Source organism: Cupressus sempervirens, chromosome 9, assembly GCF_028749045.1.
Source record: "Cupressus sempervirens isolate cs-2001-9-10 chromosome 9, ASM2874904v1, whole genome shotgun sequence".
Lineage (NCBI taxonomy): Eukaryota > Viridiplantae > Streptophyta > Pinopsida > Cupressales > Cupressaceae > Cupressus > Cupressus sempervirens.
The window spans coordinates 418,745,663-418,758,786 of record NC_143126.1 but is presented as its reverse complement, the minus strand read 5'-3'; the positions used below and the strand labels follow the sequence as shown (position 1 = coordinate 418,758,786).

General features: G+C 39.6%; 1 protein-coding gene across 3 annotated transcripts in view; it reads left to right on the top strand.

Moving 5' to 3' along the window:
• The window catches only part of LOC149539082 (zeaxanthin epoxidase, chloroplastic-like), a 240,480-nt gene extending 229,013 nt beyond the window's left edge, over nt 1-11,467 (top strand). For all 3 annotated transcript variants that reach the window (XM_089800438.1, XM_089800439.1, XM_089800440.1), the window contains one exon: nt 11,003-11,467. In XM_089800438.1, coding sequence (XP_089656564.1) covers nt 11,003-11,204 — 202 coding nt within the window. In that variant the 3' untranslated portion in view covers nt 11,205-11,467. The remainder of the gene's footprint in view (nt 1-11,002) is intronic.
• Nucleotides 11,468-13,124: the final 1,657 nt, after the last annotated feature.

Sequence of the window (13,124 nt, the reverse complement as noted above, 5' to 3'; positions counted from 1 at the left end):
TTCTGTAGCCGACGGTCCGGCGGTATTTTGTATTCTGTAGCTGACAGTCTGGCGGTGTTTCTGTATTCTGTAGCCGACGGTCCGGCGGTGTTTATGTATTTTGTAGTGACGTCATCGGGAAATAGTTTGTAGCGGATAGAATAATTGTGGCCGACGGACTCCTTCGAAAAGGTTCGACAGTAGTATTTATATCCCGTCTGGGATTGTTGTAAATCATTCACTTACTTTTGCGAATATTATTCTGCTATTCATGGTCATTGTCTATATGCGTTCATTTTCTTTACCTGTACGGTAAACATTTGGCGCCGTTGCCCGATGGACCTAGTACGCAGGCAGGCGGATATGAATTAAATGCCGAATTAGTTGAACAAAGATAAGAATAAGCTGAAGGAAAAAGATGACATACGCGTTGCGCAGGAAAATTTAATTTTGGCTCAGCAGACAGAGCGTCGAAGGAGATTCCAAAAGATTGCCGACGGGAACAGGAGTGCCGAAGGATTGTTGAAGGAGACTCGACAACGGCTTGAGTTGGTGGAAGAAGCGAGGGAGGAGTTTCTGAACCTGCATACGCCACGGGAAGAGAATCCTGATGGAAGGAGATCGACTCGCACGGCTCGGAGTGTCGAAGGAGCACGAGCGTGGAGTGACCTCTTCGTCCGAGATATACTTCTGGAACGGACAGCTTCGGTTGACGAACCCTCTTCTTCACCAAACAGCGTGGAAGCACAGAACAGTGCGGGTGTTGAAAACAGCGCAGAAGCAGAAAACAGCGCAAGTGTAGAAAATAGCGCGAGTGTTGGAAACAGCGCGAGTGTGCAGAACAGCACGGGTGTGCACAACAGCGAGGGTGTTCAAAACAACGCGGGAGCTCAGAACAGCGCGGGTGTTCAAAACAGCGCGGGAGTGCAAAATAGCACAGGTACACAACAAAACTCTCAACATATAGTGATAATGGCAGGTCCGAAGGAAAAGTTGCCTAAATTTGATGGTGATGAAGCAGCTGATCCCATTCGACATTGTAAAACATGTGAAATGATCTGGAGGGCAAATGGCATAACTGATGAAGACGACTAGATGAGACAATTTCTGGCAACCCTATGGGGCATGGCAATTGATTGGTTTTCGGATACGGGTCCACAAAAGCTAAATAGCTGGGATAACATTAAAAAGGAGTTCCTGGCGGAGTTTAAACTCTTGCGGGATGATAATGAAATCGTAGCAGAAATTTTCAATACCAAACAGGGGAAGCACGAAATTGTCTGTGTCTATGTCAGGAGATTAAAAGACTTAATAAACAAAATGGAAAGCAAGCCGGCAGATGGATTGCAGAAAAGATGGTTCGTGGACGGCCTACGATCGGAATTGCGGAGGAAAATGAAAATTGTGCCACTGTCGTCGTATGTGGATGCGTATAACAGAGCACTAGATCTTGAAAGTGAACAGAAGACAAAGAAGAAGAAAACTAGCTCATCTGATTCTGATGACGACGAGCCTGCCAGAGATGATAGCAGCGACGACGAAGGCAGCAACAAGAAAGTTCGGGCCCTACAGAAGGATATGATTGGCATGATGGAGTTTAAAAATATGCAGAAGGAGCCAAAAGGAAGTGACCTGTGGTGCACAGAATGTAAGACCGACGGTCATACTAAGGGATCGTGTTCGAAGAACCAATTCTGTGACATCTGTCAGATCATGGGCCATTCGACAAAGGAGTGCCCCTTTAACATGAAGACAAGAGGATCTCCGCAGATGTTTCTCACACAGGAGGCTTCCCCGTCGGGTGGTAGCGGAAATACGAATACCGCCGGTGCTACATCCGGAGGATACAGGAATAATAACAGAGGGCAAAATAACAACAATGCAAACAATAACAATAATAATGGGAGCCGAAGTCGAACTCAGTATGATGCAAATGGACGGCCAATCGTTCAATGCCGAGCATGTAATTTGTGGGGTCATTTTGCACGGGATTGTACAGCGGCAAACACACCCAAATTATTATGCAGATGGTGTGGACCCGGCGATCACGAAGATTCCAAGTGTCCAAAGGCTGGAGTAAACTTGATCACTATTGGCACGGATGTAGAGGAGGTTCTGGCAATTACATGGAGGCAAGCGGAGGAAAAGAGAAAAGTGGGGGAAGCGCAGGCAGACATGGCAAAGGCATCGTCGGCAGGGACATCTCAGTTGAAGGACATCACCGGCACCTTGGCAAAGAACTTTGCAAAACAAAACATTGTACGACAGATGTTACAAACGGAGATACCGGTCAAGATAAGTGACCTCCTCACAATGCCCCATTTACGGACGGCCATTCTGAATCATACACCGTTTCCAAAAGCACTGGAGGACATAGGAAGGGATAGTAGGGAAGTGATGACAACAAACCCAATGCTGTTGGCACTCACATCCAGACGACATCCGACGGTCGTTGAAATGGGGATTTTGGGAAATGTTTTGACAGACACAATTGTCGACGGAGGGTCCGACGTGAATGTCTTGCCGGAGGATACTTGGAAGAAGTTGGGAAAGCCGACATTGTGGCCACCTGCATTTCAGTTGCTCACGGTAGACCAGCATGGGATCAAACCGTTGGGAATCTTGAAAGCGCAACCGGTAACAATTGGTACGCAACAATTTTTATTGGATTTTGTGGTCATTCCATTAAAAAGAAAAGGATATGATGCTATTCTGGGACAGGATTGGTTGATGCAAGCAAAAGTAAAACATGATTGGAAACGAAATCTATCAATGGAGCGTGGAGGCAAAAGATTCACAATTGACTTGCATACACAAATGGTCGGTGAGGAGGCAGCATCGTCAGATTCAGAAAGTGACGGCAGAAGTGATGACGAAGCAAAGAGGAGAATGGAACCAGACGAAGAGGGAGTATTGAGACTTGATGGAGGATCGAATGACGACGACCTGGACTCGGTGAATGGCTTGTTCCACTGGCAGATAGAAGACTACAAACTTTTTCCGAGTTGCAATATGTTAACGGTCGACGAACGTGACAAAACACAGGAAAATGAATGTTCGGAGGAATGCAGGGAAGCGGAAGAAGGAAAAGCTGCCATGGCTGAAGCTGAGGGGAAGAACATACAGTCTGAACATAGAAAAACGAAAGATCCCACTGTCCGGTACATGGTGAATGGACCGCGCGGAAAGAAAAGGTTACACCGCAGCATAAAATTAGTGGAAGGGCACCAACAGCAAAGAAATAATCTAGTTGCGCGACGACCGCAGGCACATTAGGCGACGGGGGTGGCACAGAACAAACGTAAGCCGTACGACGTTCATAATGAAATCAAAGTGGAAATGTTTAAGGGCAGATGGGTTGGACCATATCAGATTCGGAAGGTCGGCGACAATGGGGCAATCAAACTGGCGACCTTGGACGGACAGGATATGACTCAGTCAGTTAACGGATCTAAGTTGAAACCATATTGTGGAAGAAAGTTCTCGCCGTCATCGAATCCTCCATCGTCGTCATTACAGCACTCTCTGGCGACGACCTCATCCGGAGGTAACTCTGTTATTTGATGTGTCTTAAAAAAAAAAAAAATTGAAAAAAAAAGTTACAAAAAAAAAAAAGAAAAGAAAGCGGGCCCTGCGGACAGAAAGGCCCGCGGACTGAAAAGTCCAGCGGGCAACTGCCTGTCCGCGAGCAGCAAAAGTCCCGCGGACCACTGCTTGTCCGCGGGCATAGAAAGTCCCGCGGACCACAGCTTGTCTGCGGGCACAGAAGCAGAGGTCCCTGCGGACAGTTTGTCCACGGGCTGTTAAAAGCCCCGCACGCAGATGTCCGCAGGCATAAATTTTTTTAGCGCCCTCCGCCAAGGAAAGCGCCGTGGGCTTGAACCTTTTTTGTCCTCCGTCCGTTGCAAACTCTCCTCTGCGGGCTTATAACTCTTTTCTGCGGGCATACAGCAGGGTTTCCTTGCATACTTTGTGCCTTCGGTGATAATCCTTAGCAGCAGTGACATCCGTTGTGCAAGGGTCGACTTGGCATGATAGATACGAGGTGACGAGGTGATGGCGGACACAGATCTCCACCGCTTGGTGTTCTTTAAAAGGCTTGTCTGTGTATTGGTTTTCATTGTTGGAGGAGACGTTTCACTGGAAGTTTGTTGGAGTTCTGTTTCTCATTGAGTTCGTGTAGAAGATGGGTGTGACCATTGTTTTTTACCAAGCGGAAAAAAAAAAAAAACGACAGATTCAAGTTGTTCAGAATGAGTGACAGATGATGCCAAAGAGAAGGGGATGCATCTGTGGTTGCCAGAAAGAGTGCAGAATCGACAGATAATGACAGAAATGGTGTGTTCCGTGCATTTCTGTGTGGGTTGCGAAGTGCTAATTTGGTCTTGGCGGCTCGGGGCGCTGCCCCTCAACCCCGCTGGGGGTGTTGCCCCCTGGACCCCCAGTCATTGCGGATATCAATCGTGGGAGTTTGACCAGTTGATGAAGACTTGGAGTTGTTGCAGGCATAGAGTGTTGTGTACCAGAGGCACTTGGAGTAGGTGTTGGCTGTGAGGCTGTCTTGGTGGATGCATAGAGAGCTCAGGAGGAGTTGATCGTCCAGCTGGAGACAGTGCAGCGACACTTGGCTCAGGGTACCGAGGAATTGAAAACAAAGAAAGCAGCATGGGTGGCTATCAAGGTCAGCTTGAGGAGACAGTGTTGTGTTAGCAGAGGCTACAGGCATGGGTCGAAGGTGACAGTGATGTATCAGAAGCAGATTTCTCTTGTTGTAGTCACTCTGTTAATGTATTTTGTTTGTTAATTTGTCTCAGATATTTTGTAATTGTCGTCCGGAGATGACTTTTCTTTTTGGGGGGGGATGGTGTTACCCGACTAGATGGGTCCGGCGGTGTTTCTGTAGCTAACGAGGTGATGTCGGGCAGTGTTTTGTATTCTGTAGCCGACGGGGTGATGTTCGGCGGTATTTTGTAGCCGACGGTCCGACGGTATTTTGTATTTTGTAGCCGACGGTTCGGCGGTATTTTGTATTTTGTAGCCGGCGGTACGGTGATGTTTCTGTATTTTGTAGCCGACGGTCCTGCGGTGTTTCTGTATTCTGCAGCGACGTCGTCGGTAAATAGTTTGTAGTGGATAGAATAATTGTGGCCGACGGACTCCTTCGAGAAGGTTCGGCGGTAGTATTTATATCCCGTTTGGGATCATTGTAAATCATTCACTTACTATTGCGAATATTATTCTGCTATTCATGGTCATTGTCTGTATGCGTTCATTTTCTTTACCTGTACGGTAAACACCATCCGATAATATGAACTATTCCTTTCTTTATCACAACCCTAATACTTCCAATGGAATGCACGACCTCCTAGAAGGGGTCTTACAATATCAATATGCTTCCACAAAAGAGAATCAGAGTTTGCATCTATATATTTCAATATTGCATATGGAGGAAGAGGTAGCTGCCTTTGTAGTTCCTATTGCAAGAAATCTTATGCATATTCAATATAAAAAGAAGAGAATGAATTTTTTTTTAAAATGGTAGATCTTATGGACAATGAAAAATAAATTTAAAAAATTAAAACTTAAACAAAAACAAAACAAAATAAAATAAATCTTACCTCTTCCATTCATTGGAAGCTTGCAAAGGTGAAGGATTAGGCATAAACACTTGATAAAGATCTACAAATCAATCTTCCAATTCCTTGCACAACCAAACTCTTGCTCAATCTATTTTCTCCACCTCGAAAGAAAATAACCTATTTGACCAAATGAAAGTTAAAAGCCAACATAAGTCCTTTCGAATCCAATTTTTAGGGTTGTGGGTATGAAAGATAAATTAAATTCAAAAACAAATGAGCTGGGCATTGAGTTTGACTGTGGGGCCACCTTGGTTTGACCAGGGACCAACCAAGTTCACCTGGGTCTGAATGGTGGTATGCTTAGTTCGAACTAGGAGGCACCCAACCAGAACCACAAGCGGATTGGACCAGGACCACAAAATAGTTTGAGCGTGGGCTGGTCTGAATGGCTAGGGGGCCAAACCCGGTATCCTAGAACTTTAGCATAAGAAATGTTTGAATGGATAATGTTGGATATTCTAGAGCTCTAGAGCCATCACCCTTATGCCACTGAATCCAAATATCCGGTGTCACTGTTATGCATTCATTAGAAATTTCGGTTAATTCTTTAATTTTTAGTCCCTATGGTGGAACTTGTTGCTGATGCCACAGTTCAAACCCAAATTCCACCAGTAACTCGGTTACTCCCAAAAGTTTTCTTTCAATATTCTTTATCTCTATTTGCTTAATTTTTAACAAATTCTTGTGATATCTTTAGAAAACTAAATCCATGACTACATTAACTTTAAAAAATAATGCACACGACTTAAAAAACAGGACCCAAAACATGAATACTATAAACAAAATTTAAAAGCCTTTAACATTCTTAAGTAGCTTGGACTGGAGTTAAGGGTCTCAAAACTTCCACGATTCAATAAGATCAATATAACATATTTTAAATTTTTGCAAATCAGACTTGTTAGATAGCTCATGTTTCTGTTCCTACTGAGTAATTATTCATCTAAAAAGTGGACTGGAGAAGCTGTATCGTCAGATTTGAACATGAATGACAATTATCTAATCATTAAGCTTCATCTTCTGATTGTTATTAGTAAAATGTAATAAAACAGGTTGTAATGCATGGATGATGTTGGTAATCTTAATTTGTAAAAGCTTTCTGGAGCCAATTGTGTAGAACTCTACATGTTTGGTTACAGATGGCTTTATATAACATGTTGAATAATATCACTTGTAGTAGAAATCAAATATTTGAACTGCACCTACTTCCTGTCATATTGGTGAACTGCACTCTTTGTGTATTATTAGCAATAGTAGATTGAGATGAAACAGGTTGAATGTTATGTTGAAGAAGCTAGAAGATTTCTAGTGCAATAACAGTTGGAGAAACTCCATTGGCTAGGATAAGAACCCTTAGCAGAAAATTCAGGCAGATCTTTGACCAATCTCAAAAGTTCTTTTCCTATGTTCTGAATCTCATCGTGCCTTAATTTTTGATAAATTCATGTAATTATTGCAAACTATACCCATGACTAGGTTAAATTAAAAAAATAGTTTGAAAAGCTTGCAAAAGCCAAGTGCAAAACATATGCACTCATAAGTAAAGTAAAAGCTTAAATGTTTGTAAATTAGCATAGCCTAGACTTAGACTGAGACTTTCATGATTCAATAGATCAATAAAAGGGTACTCAAAAGGTCTTCTAACTGTAGCTAATTAGACTTGTTAGATAGCTCACAGTTCTGTATTTATTAAGCAAGCCATCTATCTAAAAACTTTGTTGAAGAAGCAGTATTGTCAGCTTTAAAAACAATAACAATCAGTTCCTTCAACCTCTTTTCCTCTTTATTATTACTCTGACATCAAAACAGTTGTAGTGCACAAGTTTTGTTTGAAGGGTGAATTTGTTATAAGGGTTTCTGAGTCCAATTGTGTAAAACTACACAGTTGGCTCCAGAAATCTATTTACAAAACAGGTTGAATATTATCATATGCATTAGAAATCTTTTACATAAATTGTACATACCTCCTATAATTAGCAGTGTTCCAAGGACTTTCGGGATGGGGGACCAAGGATCTAAGGCAGGGGTCCCATGAGGGGGGCTTGGGCTCTATTTTTTAGGGAATAGAGGTCCCATGAGAAATTTTTTGGGGGGGCTACAGGATTATTTAGAATCTTTTCCTCCAAAATAGGAGCCCCTATTTTTTAGCCCTCTTAAATTGAGCAGGTGAAAAAGAGGTGGGGCTGGAAATAGCCCCACCAACTTAGGGAAAAGTTATGCCACATGGCAAGTTGTGCTCATTTTTTCCCACTAAAAACAAAGTTTTTACTTTTTAAAATATTTTTAATTTTTAAAATCTTCTCAACTTCCACAAATTTAATAGCTGAAATTTTTAAACCACAATACATGGGACCACTCACCTTTAAACATTCCTAAAAACTCTCAGTGTCCACCCGCTCTATTTTGAAGGAAGGCCCCCTCCATGGGACCCCAGCCTAAGATTGGGGGTGGTGGGAGGATTGTGGGGGCATGGCAGCAGGGGGATGAATTTACAATGTAATATAATTCATGAATATATCTGAAATCTCAAATTTCCACAGGCCAACACACATATATAGCTGTCCCCTTCTCTGGTAAAAAATAGAGGCCCCAGAAACTCATTTTCCTGCCCCCCTGTCCCGGGAACTCAAGATAACATAGATCTACTTTGAATTTAAACTCAAATGGAACTCCTTCATGTTTAATTGAAATTGAAGGCTATGATTGAAAATGTAAATTAAACAAAAGTGTTTCCTTGGTGCTGCAACAATCTTATGTGCTGACACAAGAATACCAAATAAAGAAATATCATTGGAGCGGTCTCAAACTAAAATGGCATCATATTGCTAGGATATTTTGTAATAAAATGTCAATGTAGCTAAGTTTATAGACGGGAACCAGAGAGTGTTTTAGAAGATTGATGATTCTATTAAATGGAAATTCTGTATTAAAATGTTTTGCAGGCTACTGTTCATATCAAGGTCTAATGGTTTCTAGTATCTATGGATGAGAACTGAAAAATAATGAGAACTTTTAAGGGTCAAAAGAAGAGTACTGAGGAAAGTTGTTCAACTACTAGTTGATTCAGCTGAAAGGATAAAAAATAACATGGAAACACGATTAAAATAAAATCTAATACAATACAAACGTTTATATGTCAAACTTTTCTGCTGTGTTTGTTTGTGGAACACACATCAAAAATTAGCTTGGTGAGCAATCTCCAAGTCTAAGTTTCAGTGAGGTATCTGTTTCGTATGATGCATAACAGTCAAAATAGTTGCATCAATGCCTTCAGAATAGAAGTTATCTTTTATTTAGTTGTGGAATAGGTGTTTCAGAGTTTCCACAATTGTAGGTGGAATAGTAGGCTTGAAGAATGTTTGTCATAAAAGATGAAGATATCTGCAATAATGTAAGACTCCTAGGGTAAGAAGTATTGAGATAGGCTGCATTGATAGATGGAAATATAGAGCATTTAACCAAAATCCTATAGGTTGGTTTGTCTTTCTTCATAGGGAGATAGATGATTGTAGTTTAAGGTTTGTAGTTCTATGTGATTTGCAAGAGTGACATTTTTGTTTGAATATTTGTCTGCACCCTCACCTAGGGAGTTTCTCTACTTGTTGCTGCATAAGAATAGCCCTAGCAATACAAAGAAAGTCTAATTTACTAATGAGTTCCATTGCTCCACGGGGAGGCATCCCTCACACCCCATAATCCCTGCATTTCCAAGATAGGCAAACTTGGGAGAAATGTCCTACCACACTGCCATTGCCATTGGGATGCTACTGAACAGCAAGATGTCTTGAGGACTCCAAAGAGTCCCCTATTAGAAACTCCCAACTCTTGAACAAAAAAGGTAATTGTTTTTTTTGATAATGGCTTTGGCATGAAAGGCTCTAAGGTTTTGGAGGCCTTATGTGTGTTTTCTGGCAGGACCTCCACTCTTCAACACTACCCAAGGGCTTTGTCCTCAAAACCCCCCCAGGACTCTACCCCAAAACCCTCACAAGAGGCTCTGCCCATTAAGTCCAAACCCCCACCCACCATTCATATTGTTAATGGAATCTTTGAATGATTTTAGTGTTTGTTAGTTTAAACTCCTCTTAGAATGCCAAAGTTTCATTTGCAATCATTATATTTATTCTGGGTTGCATACCAAACTTCGAAAACAGTGCCCACCATTTTAATGTTCAAATTTCAATGCAATCATTTCCATGTTTTTAATGTTTATTAGTGGAAACTTTACATCTTGTAGCAAAGCTTCATTTATAATTCTTATACTTATTTTCATGTCTTAGATCGATCAATAATAAATATTGATCACTTGGGCTAAACAATGAAGCTCTGCAAACCCTGCAAATATATATATATATATATATATATATATATATATATATATATATATATATATATATATATATATATATATATATATATATATATATATATATATATACTCGGCCTGGTATATATGCAACTCTGCAAAAAGCAAACCCAACAATGCCACTTGTGCGACAGCAAACTAGGTCAACAAAGAAGAAATAAATCTTCACTAGACAATGAAATAAATTATAATAGAATGCCTAGGCTTAGTTTAGTTCAGGCAACTAGCAACATGAACACATTTTTTAATAATATTTAAATATTTTAGGGTTGCATTGAGGTCCACACATGATTAAATTCTTTTGCAATTATTTAATAAATTTATCTTTTTTTTGCCTACTACCGCTGGAAACGACTGACCATCCCTGAGACGGTGAGGGGCCGTTTTGGCTGTTCCTAGCCATCCAAGGGAGGGTCAATGGTTTCTGTTTTTTTCGCATGACCGGGGACAGCTTGGGAATGTTTCCATCAACTTTCCAGGCCATCCCCTAGTCCTTGAAACAGTTTCCTTTTCCAGTACTTGGGCATTTAGGTTGGAAATGTGTTTCCAGGTGACGCTGAAGTAGATTTGAATTTTTCTAGAATGTTAAGTGTAGAAAATTTAGGTACCAAAAAATATGTGAAAATGAAACTTACTGAAGATATTGAACTTGTTTCAATTCAAATCAAGTAAAATTTAATAGAAATTAAGAAGGATTCATAGTTAATGTTCACGTTAATTTTTACTTTCAAAATATTAGATAAATTAAAGAATCCATTTTCATGTTGAAACATCTTGATGCATTGCAAGGGAGTTGGAAGCAGCTAGTTAGTAATTATTCTGTTGATGATCTTATAGTTTTATTAAATTAATGTTCATTGCATTAGTATGGAAGCTTTAAAGAAGTAAGAGTTCCACGCTTAAAAACTAATGCATGGGTATGGAAAACAACATATCATTTTCCATGGTATTGGAAGCAATTAGCATTCTGTTGTTTGCTCATAAGTTTAGTATACTAATGTTGTATTGTACTGGCTTGAAGATTCGAAGAATTAAGAGTACCACGCCTGAAAAAGATGCATGGGTATGCATGTCACCTCGCTCTCTTGCCTGAACTAAAACCTGACTGGGTGAGGAAATTATCAAATGAAGAACTTCTTAAGTGGGCAAATGAGTTCCGTAACTGGATAAATGCATATCCAAATTTTCAACAAGGTGATCCCACTTCTACATATTGCAAGTAGTTTCTTCTGTCATTGTGGCAAAAGAACAGGGCTCATATTGGTGTTCTTATATGCATATATATAAAGGACTTAATTGTTCTTTAATGCTGGACTATTTACTTATTTCTCCCATTTCTAATTTTTGTAAGTTAAATTTATTTAGCTAATATTCCATTTAATATTTCGTTGAAGTATTTTACCTGTGTGCATGCATTTGTAAACTATAGTAAATATTTATCCATCAATGTTGATAAATGCGTAAAATAGCTTTAATTCACTTTTAACTATGTATGCCCATATTTTTCATTAATTTCATCAAATGTCAAGGGTGCTTTTCTTTATCTTTTTTAAAATTTATTTGATTACATTATTGTATTGCTTAAATAATTAGCTGTGGAATCCAAAACTATTTTCTTCATGAACTCCAATTTTTAAATGGGAACACTGCAGCGAGTAATGGTAAAGGGAAATAATTTTTTCTTAAAATAAAATAAATTTATTTTTTTCTGTTTAAAGGTAAAGGTGGGTTTTTGTAAAACAATATTAAGACTGAGAAACAATAGCCATCTCCACAAAACAATAAAAAAAAAGGTTTTTAAGAATAGAGAAGGCTAGTCAAGGAGCTTAAAGTTGTGGAGCTTTACAAAGCTATAAAAATTGGCAATGGTCCTTTCCATTTAAATTGTTAAATTAAACTCCCTTGTTGGATCATTTTTCCTTTCTAAATTGTCAAACCTAGGCCAAAATTTTCATAGCTCTAAAATTTCTAATGCTTGGGAGATTTCTCATAAACAAATCCTTCATTTTTAATTTTTCCTTGATTGAAGACTCAACAAAAAAGAAGGCTAAAACACTTCCATCTCTCCATCAGCCACCTTCAAAATCATCTTATTAGAAGGCGGCATGCCATCAAGACCCTTCAAAACCAGGTTGATCTTCCTCCTTCTAAACTACATTTTTTCTTTTAACTAGATATCCTTCTTTACAAACACTACTTTCTTACTTGGGCTAACAATTCATTTAGTTACAGTTTTTTATGTCAAAAACCTTCCAACACTTTGTTTTCACCTTGTGCTTCCACTAGGGTATTTGGTAACCTAGCCAAATTCCTCTCAATTAGAATAGATGCCTCCTTAGACCCCATTCATTGATTTACTCCCTTTTCTACTAGGCTATAATAAATCCTTCTTCTTTGGGCAACATGTACCACAAGCAAACAAAAGAGGAATTTTCAAATTTGAGTAGTTGAGTCCAACAACCAAACACAAAAGATAGTTATAAGAGAAAAGCTCCAAGACCATGATGGTGCACACAAAAAAATGAGCATATACAAGTATTTCCTTGATTTGATAGTGATATTAATTGAAACAAGTTTACCAAAAGAGCTACCAACCCTTCAAAATTTCATCCTCCTAGTATTCTAGAGGTATGCTTTACAACCTATCCCAAGGAGGACGCACATTAATATCTTTCATATTAGGGGTAAAATCCAAGCTCCATTTTCTCAAGAGTAATCTAGATGCACACATGAACCATGTGTCATCTAAGTGGGTTATAATACAGTACACATGGTTTGAAAAGGAAATAAGAAAAAAACCTTTAACCATAGTGCAAATCTTACTTTGGTCTCAATTTGATACTTTGCCTTTGATGCTTGATCTATCAACCATCACGTTTGGGGCCTCAAGAAGTAGATTATCATAGTTTCTTGGCAATGCTAACAAATTAGATGTAGAGTATTATGTGCGAGAGTCAATGCTTGTTGAAATTGTATTGTCTTTCAATACATTTATCTAGTAGGCACACCTCTTGCCATAGGGAGATTTTAGATCCAAGAAACCTTTACATTGGATACATTAGATTTTGAATTATGGCCCACCCCTTGGCTCAAAACATCTCCATGATTGGGCATTACAAGGAGACATTACTAAGAGCTTGTGC